At 37.4% G+C, this 11,292-nt stretch overlaps 1 protein-coding gene across 4 annotated transcripts in view; it reads left to right on the top strand.

Annotated features, from left to right (window-relative positions):
• The first annotated feature begins 1,578 nt into the window (after nucleotides 1–1,578).
• Nucleotides 1,579–11,292, top strand: part of LOC139757229 (uncharacterized) — a 15,015-nt gene continuing 5,301 nt past the window's right edge. Inside the window, exons 1-5 of one of the 4 annotated variants that reach the window (XM_071677452.1) lie at nucleotides 1,596–1,668; nucleotides 2,594–2,775; nucleotides 3,506–3,665; nucleotides 5,412–5,529; nucleotides 10,512–10,631. In XM_071677452.1, coding sequence (XP_071533553.1) covers nucleotides 3,562–3,665; nucleotides 5,412–5,529; nucleotides 10,512–10,631 — 342 coding nt within the window. In that variant the 5' untranslated portion in view covers nucleotides 1,596–1,668; nucleotides 2,594–2,775; nucleotides 3,506–3,561. Of the gene's footprint in view, nucleotides 1,770–2,593; nucleotides 2,776–3,505; nucleotides 3,666–5,411; nucleotides 5,530–10,511; nucleotides 10,632–11,292 lie in introns of those variants that run through there. The other 3 variants (XM_071677451.1, XM_071677453.1, XM_071677455.1) reach the window with 3 other exon arrangements.

Here is an 11,292-nt window from a genome sequence, read left to right as displayed (position 1 = left end):
TCTGTCATCTTTTTTTCTCTTTTCCATAGGTCTAAACCATTTCAGCTTACCCTCTTCAGCTCTCATGCATACTTCTTTTTACTACACCTCAGTGTTAACCACCTTAAACCACTTAGTGTTCAAACCTTTTATTTCCATCGCATTCATCCTGCACTTATATATTATTATTATAAGACCCCCATCTAACATACATTGGGTACTGACGAGACTACTATACCATCAAACATACCTATCTTTACCCTTAAGGACACAACAATTTCCATGTGTTTTCCGTTGCACCCAAGACCTTTTCTCCGTTGCCTACTCTGTCTCTGTACCTTTCATGGGTCCATTTGCTACCACAACCACGTATCCCAGGTGTCTAAAACACTTCACTTCCTCCAAGACCTCTTCACTGCTAAAAATTTTATAAAGTTTTCATTCACATTTACTTTCAACTTTCTTCATGCATACAATCCCAAAGTCAGAAACCATCTTATGTAATTGCCCACTTGAATCTTCGTATCATAAGCAAGCAACTGACGCCTCAACCCCACCTACCCCAAGCAGATTGCCTACCCACTTTTTTTCTCCAAGACTTCCTTTTACCCCACTTCCCATCCCACCCAAAGGCATTTTACAAGCATGGTCACGTGACATCGCACAGCTCTGCCTCAGATCCACCTTAACATGGAATTGGTCATCATCCTATTTACCTTGCACACGCGCCTTTTTCTGATGATAAAAAGATAGAAACTCTGCAAACAGCTTTCTTGAAACACCATATATTTGTAGCACCTTATACAAGCATCTCTCCACTCTATCTTATGCATTTTCTTGATCCGTAAATACCACACACAAATCTTTCAAATGTCTCACGCGCCTTCAAAGCAAGTAACTGATCCACACATTGCTATTTCTTGAATCACATTGTTCCTTCCCAGTCTGATGCTCTGTGCTTACAAGCACCACTCGTCCATACAACTTACAAGGTACGCTCAACATTCTTGTACCTGTAGAGTAATTCCAACACTTACCTGCTTCCCTTTTGCCTTTATACATTAGCACTATATGATCTTGCTATGAAGATTGGTTTGCCTATGTAAACATCCCTGATTAGATCTGGAATAAGTTAGTCAATTAATCCTAGATTGTTAAGGAATGCTGAAATCGTTAAGAGGCTGATGTCTTTACTCGGGTAAGGCATATACTCTTGATTCAAACCCATCCGCTCGACCATGGGTAGCCCTTGGAAGTCGGTATGGTAAGGAATGCTAACCGGTACATCACGGATATCTACACATTTCGTAAGTACTTATATCAGTAAATAACATCACAAATATTTACTTATGGTTGTGATTTATGTGAAAAAAAAAATAGATACTACCCTTGTGAAGCTTTATAAACTTCAAATTATTTTTTCCCAACAATGCTTACGTTTTCATTTGCCTAACATTTTCTTTAAAACAATTCTAGTTCTTATTTTCTTTAAAACTGATCTAGCTCTTATTTTCTTTAAAACTGACCTAGTTCTTATTTTCTTTAAAAACTGATCTAGTTCTTATTTTCTTTCAAACCGATTTAGTTCTCACGTTAGTCGCCAGATGATGTGTCATGTTGCACCGCGTCTTATACCGTAAGGCGGAGCTTTCATGTCTTGGTATCATCACTTCCCATCCATGTGATCCCGTGAGCAATCTTGTTTAGTGTTCTTGTTTACTAACAGTGAAAGCCCACATTTTTGATAATGACGTTCCTCTGGCTTTAAATATATCAGTGCCGGTGTAATGGTAAGACAAGTTTAGTGAGAAATATTTAGAAAAGTGTTTACTAGAACCAGCAGTGCCAAACGAAATGGAAAGAAACTAAAAATAATTGACATTCTAATCGTGTGGGGAAAACAGATGGAAAACTTCACCCGTGAAGTAATAAGTCAGCCTAAAGTAAAGTACATTAAGGAGGAAAAGCTGTGCAGAGTAGTTTTGTGCTTGAATTGGTAGTTGACAGTCCCAGACGTTTGAGTTGTGTAGCATTAGATTAGACAAGTCTCAGACTTAGGCTCAAGCAGCGAGATAATCAAGACTATTCTAAAATCTGTTGAAGTTCTCATTTCTTTGACCTGTCATTAGACACATGGAGTGATTTGGGAAGATAACTGCAACAGTACATCAGGACAGAGATCATATCTGCTCCTGAGCCAGTATTTATTGAGGGTGTAAATGCTCTAAGAATTATTTTATAACACCTTGAGAAGGCGTTAAAATTTTAGATTTATCATTTTGACGTTGACGACCTTAATGACCCTGGCAGTTATTTGAATAGGCCTTTAGCCCAAACAACCAACCAGCCATTTCTATGCATATGGGCCATGTTTTTAGTGAGTGTTGTATATGATGAAAAAAAAAAAAGATTAGTTTAAGTATTTGATTGATGTGTTAGAAGTGTTATGGATGGTGATAACAACTCTGATATCGACAGTGTTAATTACTCTGGCAGTTGGTGGGCCTGAAGCCCAAAAACCAACCTTTTAGTATCTTGAAAGACCATTTATGCTGTGACTTATGGTGTTAGAATTATCTTGAAAAACAAAGTTGAATGTTTAAGATTTCTTTAGGTTGAAATGACATTGATCACCAGAATGACTCTGGCAGTTGATAGGTTTAAAATCCAGTTAGCCTCACATCCAACAGCATCCAGGTTAAACACAAGATGAGCTGACTTGGAGATTGACACAGGAGGCTTAAAGTCAGAAGAGGTTCTGTGAATTTGATGTCCTAAGACATCTTGCTCAGAAAGGTAAGCTATCTTAAGATGAGAGTTTTGGTAAACTTAGTAAATATCATGAGTATAAAGTTGCTATTTTTTGGTGCTTATCGTCTATAAATATGTTGGGAGAACATCAGATTTATGTAGAGGATATGGAAGGTAGAGATTTACATTAGTGAAGCTTGAAATCTAAATGTTTACTATGCTTTATTTTATTAAGCATTGATAATATATTGGATGGAGAATACATTAATATAGTATGAGCTTTTTATGCTGGATAAACATCCGGTTATCAGGTGTCACTTTCCACATCCAGGTACGAGGTCCTATTGAATTAATTGGTGAGAATTCATACTTTGTACAACCATCCTGACACATGAAAAAGCTATCTTAGCTCCTGCATTGCTGTCAAGGTGAATGTAAAGTTTAAGAATTTACCAATTTTTGTCAGTATTAAGAAGTGAATGGACACAGTAATGAGATCTCATCTGAAAACTTTATAATTAGACATTCAGCTTTGGAAAGTTGCATTTGATAGCCATATTGTTTTGCTCTTTTTATCTTACAAAAATAGATTGTTAGAGGGGATTTTTTTTTTGTTATTATTATAGTACATAATTATGAATAAATGTGTGCTACTTGTATTCCAGGTGAAGTTGATAGTTTAACAAATACACACACAAGCAGAAGCTAGTTTTACCATTAGCATATTTTTTTATTAACTCTTGTTAATCTTGGTAACAAGTTATTCATATTTCAGATAAATCACCTCTGAACACCTGCAAAATCCCAGTAGAGGCAATACAGGTTTGAAGGATGGAGCATCAAGGAATATGGAACTTGTTCAACTCCTTCAACAAGAAATACTTCTGGGGTAAACTTGACAGAGTCAAGCTTAGCTGGAGTCCCAGAATGACATTGTGAGTTAAGACTTGCAGTTACACATTTTGCCATTTGACACATATTAGTGATAAGACGTATCTGAAATTGATGAGCACTTTTTGAAATGTTGCATTCAAAGAAGTCACAGGATTCTGTTTTAAAATACTTCTTCCAGTAATCAAAGAGACAGTCATCCTATGAAAGCTCATATTATTGCATTTGTAAAACTTTAATAATTCATTTGCATATGAAAGTAATGTAATTGGTATTAGTATCCTCTCACTTGTGTTGCATCACAAAGTTCGTACAGATATGCTTGTGCTAATCAAACTACAATGTGCCAAGCTTATCCAACACAATGATACATTAAGAAATTACTGAGAGGTACAAATTTATTGTCATTATTCTTATAATGATTACATTTAATTTTTGTAGATATTAGATGATAGGATTTTCCCCTGGTAGAAACCAACCAGAGTCACAGATGTCTGATATTGCTATCCTATACATGCTAAGTACTTTATTTTATCTTAGTATATTTGACTTCTGTGGCTTTGAGTTGGAAATTGTTTAGTTTTTAATTTCACACTTTTGTATTCAGTATGGAAAACATTCAATGGCAGCTCATGTATACAAGCCGCTGAGCTGTAGCTTCTCTGTCATTGAGCTGACTGATGTACGGTATATCTACACCTAGAGTTGAGAAGAAAAAATCATGCCAACCTATTCCTACAGACTATTTATTGAATCATTCTTTCTGAACTGAACAACATTTTCAATAAAAAAAACTTAAACACAAATATTTCACATCATCCTGAGACAGAAACACCCATCCAGCAGAGGAAAGCCAAATTGGAACTTTATTACTTGAAGCTCCAGTGCATCATATTATGTTAATAGTGAAGTCACTTTCTCAGTTTTCTATGATGGCATGGGTTGGCTTCTGTATTGCAATAAGCTGGTGTTTTATGTTCTTACCGTAATTGGGCTCTCAGTTTTGGTGTATTACACACTTGAAAAAAAGCAATACAGAAAAATCTCATGAACTCACTAAAAGTTATGTATGATACACATTCTTCAGAAATGTGAAACCTTTAAAAATTCCAGTTGAATGCTGATGACGGCTGCAGAGGCAGAAATATATTTTTCAACCTTGTCGAGAAATAGAAGTTTTCCTTAATATTGTGATGGACAAAATACAGTATTGACAGCCTTAGCAAAGATTTTTCTTGTTAGCTGTTTCCCACATTAGTGTGATAGTGCAAGGAACAGACAAAGAAATGGCCGCATTCCATCACATCCAATCTCTAGTTGTTATGTGTAACAAACCAAAACTATATTTTCTCTTTCCACAATGAGGCCCCATAGACCTTTCCCTGGTTTTCCTAGGTTAGTTCGTATGCCCTAGTTTAGTCATTGACAGAACATTGCCCCTGTATATCAAAACTCACCAATTCACTTTCCCCTGTACACACATTACACCCTCATGTGTGTTCAAAACCTTATTCACCCTGACCTTCCATGTGCAATTTGGTCTCCCCCATGTTCCGTCCACTTCTGAGATATACCATCATTGTCAACTTGTCACTCTTTCTCTCCACCTGTCCAAACTATATCATGTCACCCTCTTCAGCTCCCTTAACTATACTTTTCCTGTTAACATGCCTTTATTACTCCTACTCATCCGATGACAAGAGCAAAACCTTTGCCAAAGGTGACTTTTTACTCACGGTGTTAATACATGCAGGTAGAATCTAGTAACGCCTTGTATCTGTATATTACAGATGTGCCGGAAAGACAGCTTATCGAGTGAGGGGACGTTCATATTCATCCTGCACCATTCGCCTTAGTCAGCCACTTTTGTCTCAGAGGCCTTACAGTGACACAGTTAACACACTTCTGGTGGGTATTAAGTAATACCTTTATCTGTTAAAAGATTTTAACCATTACACCTCTTGAAAAAGACTATAGAAATGTTTGCAGTTGGATTTTTTATTAAATGCTGATACTTATCCATGTAGACATAGCCAGAAAAACTTAAAAGAAGTTAATGAACTACAAATGGAGCATTTGGAATTGTTACTTTCACAATTTTTTTGAATAACTAATCGTTTTTCCTACCATAGTGCATCAAGCTATGAATACTTAAAATCAATGTTTTACTGAAAGGCAGGGCTGCTTTTAGTCATCACTGCATGTCTTGCAAAATGAATGTGACTGTTTCTCTCCATTGCCATACTCATTACATAATTAGCATTTCAATTTTCATCTGGAATTAAGTTCAACCTTATATCAGGTTTTCCTTTCTCGTTCATACAACAAGTTTCCATTTAAATGTTTCAGTAGTTGTTCAATGCATATTTTATATTTCTCTTGGTTGTATATTAACCCCAAAATGGCTTTGTCCTGAATTTTGATGGGGTACCCAGGACTGAAGTTTATCAGCAAATTCAAAACAATATCTTAAGTTTATCATTTAATAGATGTCAAGAGAGGTTAGAAAAGGAAAAAGAAAAACCAGGTAAATATATTTTAGAGTTCATGCTGCACAGATATTTGAATTGGGCATGCTGTGCAAGGTCAGCTTATCACATGTTTGATAACATCTGCTGATTCATACATCATCATCTCTTCTCTACCATTGCCAATGGATTACTTATACACAAAGAACTTTTCCTAGTGCTCACTGAATCATTATCACCATAATTAGATCTCCAAAGACTATCACTGATTAGCAATTAATTGATATGGGATGCACACCAGGGACAGTGATTGCGACTCTACTATTCTTTTCGTAGTACCTTTCATAAGGGATCTATATCAACCATATTATGTGCTTTTTCCAGATCTATATGTGCCACGCAAGTTACTCACCCAGTCCTAGTATTTCCCACACAAATTCTTCAAAGTTTACAATCTATAAATGCCACACAAGTCACTCATTTTATCCTAGTTTTCTTACACAAATTCTTTAAAGCATACTCTTGGCACACACACCTAATACCTCTCCTGAAACCATATTTTATAATCTCTTTTTTCTCCAGTCATTTGCTCTGTACATGCCTTTGCCTTCTCAGTCACTGCTGTCTGCTCACAGGGTATAAGGTAGATTAATATTTTTATTTATTTATGACTATCTTGCCTCACTGTTAAACTGTTGAGAGTGTTTTTCATATTGTGCTTCAAAGGCATGAAATAAATTTGTACTTATTCTTGACCTTATGTGGCTCCTGCAGCATTCAGGAAGCTGGTCACATACATCAGTTGGGACCACAGGCCATAAAGTGTTGTGATGTTTGTCCATCTCTGTGCAGAGAGTGCAGGGTAGTCAAGCAATTTTTTTATGATACTTGCATAGTGGACATGAAGGGTCTTGGGATATGTTGAAACTGTATTTGTAGTGTTGATGTACATAGTGTTGGTGGAAGAGTGAAACTTGTTTGATTTGGGAGTGTAGTTTCTGATGGGTGTATTTCTAGTGGGATGGAGTTTAAAACTGACTTTGATAGTCAGTTAGGTAATGCTTGTCAAGTTATTTCAATGTATATGTGTTTAATTATTGTTATATTTGTTGAGGCTGGGGGAATCAGTAAGTAGAGGATTCTGAAATGTGAGGAATGGGTAAAGCTTTTTATCTCTGCTAACTGATTGTTGGTCAGGTTTAGAGTGTTTTGGGTGGGAGAGGTCTTGTGTTATTGCATAGAATTTGGTACTGAGCCAGTTGAGGTGGTTCTATATTGGGAGGAACTTTGTTTATTGAGGAGGTGTAAAGTGTTTTTGGTTGCTAGGCAGCCAGTGATTGTTTTGAGTGCACTGTTTTGTATGGTTTGCAGCTGTTATATTCACTTGTGAGAAGTTGGAAAGACCAAGTAAGTGAGCATAGTTTAAAGTGGTTTGGATGAATTATTTGAATGAGATGTTGATGGTTTCCTTTTCTGGTGCAAATTTAGTGCCAATATCGTGTGTGTTGAAGTGATGCGTAGAATTATTGGTGGGAGAAACTGTCCATTCAAGGTGACTTGAGGATGTGAACTGGATTCATGTCTGTATGGAGTTAAAAGAGTGATTGCAGACTTCTTTGGAGATGTAGGCATTCTATTCTAAGTCAGTCATTGTTCTAGTTGAATAATACAATGGTACATGTTTGTCTGCCTGTTGTATAAAGTGGTTAAGGAAATGATGCAGCTATGGTATGAGGTAGTTAACGGGTAAGGAAACAGTTTTAAGTAGGAGCTTTTGGTAAGAAAAAGGTGGTTTGACTAGATGGAATGAAGAAAGAAATGAAAGAGTGTATGCAAGATGTGGTATTGCAGAGAATGCAAAGGGAATTAGTTTTGGGATGGTAGAATGGGTGAAACATAATACTTTGAAAGGTGGTTTGGGCATGTGTAAAGAATACAAGATGGATTTTACAAGGAGAGTGTATGATAGTACAGTTGAAGGGATTGGTGAGTGGAAGACCACCTGTTACATGGGCAAATAGGGTGGAGGAATACTGGAGGGAGAGAAATAGTAGAAGAGTGCATGGAATGGTGTATGCAAGGGAGTTCCTGGAGGGAACGGGCATTAGATATATAGATAGATAGATAGATAGATGAAAGCTGGTAAGACAGCTGGTTTGAATGGTATTGCAGTGGAATTTATTAAAAAAGGGGGTGACTGTTGTTGTTGACTGATTGGCAAGGATATTCACTGTATCTATGGTTCATGGTGAAGTGCCTGAGGATTGGCAGAATGCATGCATAGTGCCATTGTACAAAGCAAAGGGGATAAAGGTGAGTGTTAAAATTACAGAGGTACAAGTTTGTTGAGTATTCCTGGGAAATTATATGGGAGGGTACTGATTGAGAGGGTAAAGGCATGTACAGAGCATAAGATTGAGAAAGAGCAGTGTGGTTTCAGAAGTGGTAGAGGATGTTTGGATCAGGTATTTGCTTTGAAGAACATATGTCAGAAGTACTTAGAAAAACAGATGGATTTGTATGTAGCTTTTATGAATCTGGAGAAGGCAATTGAGAGTTAATAGAGATGCTCTGTGGAAGGTATTAAGAATATATGGCGTGGAAGGTAAGTTGCTAGAAGCATTGAAAAGTTTTTATCAAGGTTGTAAGGCGTGTGTATGAGTAGGAAGAGAGGAAAGTGATTGGTTCCCAGTGAATGTCAGTTTGTGGCAGGGGTGCATGATGTTTCCAATGTTGTTTCATTTGTTTATGGATGGGGTTATTAGGGAGGTGAATGCAAGAGTTTTGGAAAGAGGGGCAAGTATGCAGTCTGTTGTGGATGAGAGGGCTTGGGAAGTGAGTCAGTTGTTGTTTGCTGATGTTACAGCACTTGTGGCTGATTTGGGTGAGAAACTGCAGAAGTTGGTGACTGAGTTTGGTAAAGTGTGTGAAAGAAGAAAGCTGAGAGTAAATGTGAATAAGTGCAAGGTTATTAGGTTCAGTAGGGTTGAGGGTCAAGTAAATTGGGAGGTAAGTTTGAATGGAGAAAAACTGAAGGAAGGAAAGTGTTTTAGATATCTGGAAGTGGATTTAGCAGTGGATGGAACCATGGAAGCGGAAGTGAGTCACAGGGTGGGTGAGGGGGCAAAGGTTCTTGAGTGTTGAAGAATATGTGGAAGGTGAGATCATTATCTCGGAGAGCAAAAATGGGTGTTTGAAGGAATAGTTGTTCCAACAATGTCTTATGGCTGCAAGGCATAGGCTATAGATAGGGTTGTGCGAAGGAGGGTGGATGTGTTGGAAATGAAGTGTTTGAGGACAATATGTGGTGTGATGTGGTTTGATCGAGTAAGTAATGAAAGGGTAAGAGATATGTTTGGTACTAAAAAGAGTGGTTGAGAGAACAGGAGAGGGTGTATTGAAATGGTTTGGTCGCATGGAGAGAATGAGTGAGGAAAGATTGACAAAGAGGGTATATGTGTCAAAGGTGAAGGGATTGAGAAATGGGAGACCAAATTGGAGGTGGAAGGATGGAGTGAAAAAGATTTTGAGCGATCAGGGCCTGAACATACAGGAGGGTGAAAGGCGTGCAAGGAATAGAGTGAATTGGAACGATGTGGTATACCAGGGTGGATGTGCTGTAATTGGACTGAACCAGGGCATGTGAAGCATCTGGGGTAAATCATGGGAAGTTTTGTGGGGCCTGGATGTGGAAAGGGAGGTGTGGTTTTGGTGCATTACACATGACAGGTAGAGACTGAGTGTGAACGAATGTGGCCTCTCTTGTCTTTTCCTAGCGCTACCTCGCAGCAAGTATGAATATGTACCTGTGTATTTATGTGTATATCTGTGTATGTATATGTTGAAATGTGTAGATATGTATATGTGCGTGTGTGGGCGTTTATGTATATACATGTGTATTTGGGTGGGTTGGGCCATTCTTTTGTCTGTTTCCTTGTGCTACCTTGCTAATGCAGGAGACAGCGACTAAGTATAATAAAAGATGAAAATAAAGATAAGAGTGCATGGCTAGACAAGGGAACAGTTTGAAGGGTCACTGTTTGGTAACAGAATAGTACAATGTAGGTATGGGTAGGCTTCGGAATGGTCCATAGCATTAACCATGAGACAAAGGAATGGGCTGAAGGAGAACCTCTTTGTAAGAAAATGGTCTTAGGGAGAAGCAAATATGTAAGAAATTGGTTTGGAGGGTGAAATACAAGGCAAGGGATTGGCCTGTTGGGGTTGTTGAACAAAGAAAAAGTGTAGAATATGAAGAGCTTAACAAGGGGAAGTTCTGAAGCAAGAACCAAAAACCAGAATGCATTTTTGCAGTCTCCATATGGTTGTTGTCTTTACCATCACAACTGTGAGAGAGGAGTGCACTATTTACCCATAATGATTTTAGTGCCCTGCATAAGGATGTAATTTCTTTTATTTCAGCATGAGATGATCCATGCTTACTTGCATGTGACTGAAGGCCTGAACTACCGTGACAGTCATGGGCCAGAGTTCAGGAAGCACATGAAAAGGATTAACAACTTGCAAGGGTCAAAGATAACAGTAAGTCATTCATGAAAATGTTTTTTACAGTAAGATGTTTTTTAGTCCTATCAATATTGTATTCATAGAGTTCCATTTCACATGTAGAAGAAAGACACCCCTGTCAGAATTGTACTTGATACAATTCAAGGCTTAGCAAAGAAGAGTGAGACACTTGGTAAGCTTCTCGCAGTGTAAGTATATAAATTACACATGAACAATAATGGAGGAAAAGTACTTAATGTTTCGATTTATTTAGTGGGATATTGTTGAAGTAAGGTTGAACTTGCGAAGCAAATTGAGTCTTAAAAAGACTGAAGTCGTAGGTAGAGTAAGTGTAAGAGGTAATGATATGCATTATAGGTTTGAAATAATGACATGTGTGATGGAGTTAGAGGTGGAAGTGCAGCCTAGTCAGTTGTAAATCAGATTCAACAAATCGAAATCAATTTAATTAAAGCATATGGGGAAAATGGCGTAAAGATTTTGTCCATAACATGATATGTGGCATGAGTTCAAAGAGAAGCTGAATTGAAAATATTGAACGGGAAATATAGCAATTAAGGAGGTTTAAGTTAAGAAATGGTTTGTATTTTATAACATTCATACATATGATACTTTGCATGTGATATTTTGCACATTATTGTTTGCATAGTTATATGAATATTACTTTCTTCCCTAT

Source organism: Panulirus ornatus, chromosome 25 (assembly GCF_036320965.1).
Source record: "Panulirus ornatus isolate Po-2019 chromosome 25, ASM3632096v1, whole genome shotgun sequence".
NCBI lineage: Eukaryota > Metazoa > Arthropoda > Malacostraca > Decapoda > Palinuridae > Panulirus > Panulirus ornatus.
Note: the sequence above shows the minus strand (reverse complement) of the source record. Positions and strands in the feature narration are given on the sequence as shown.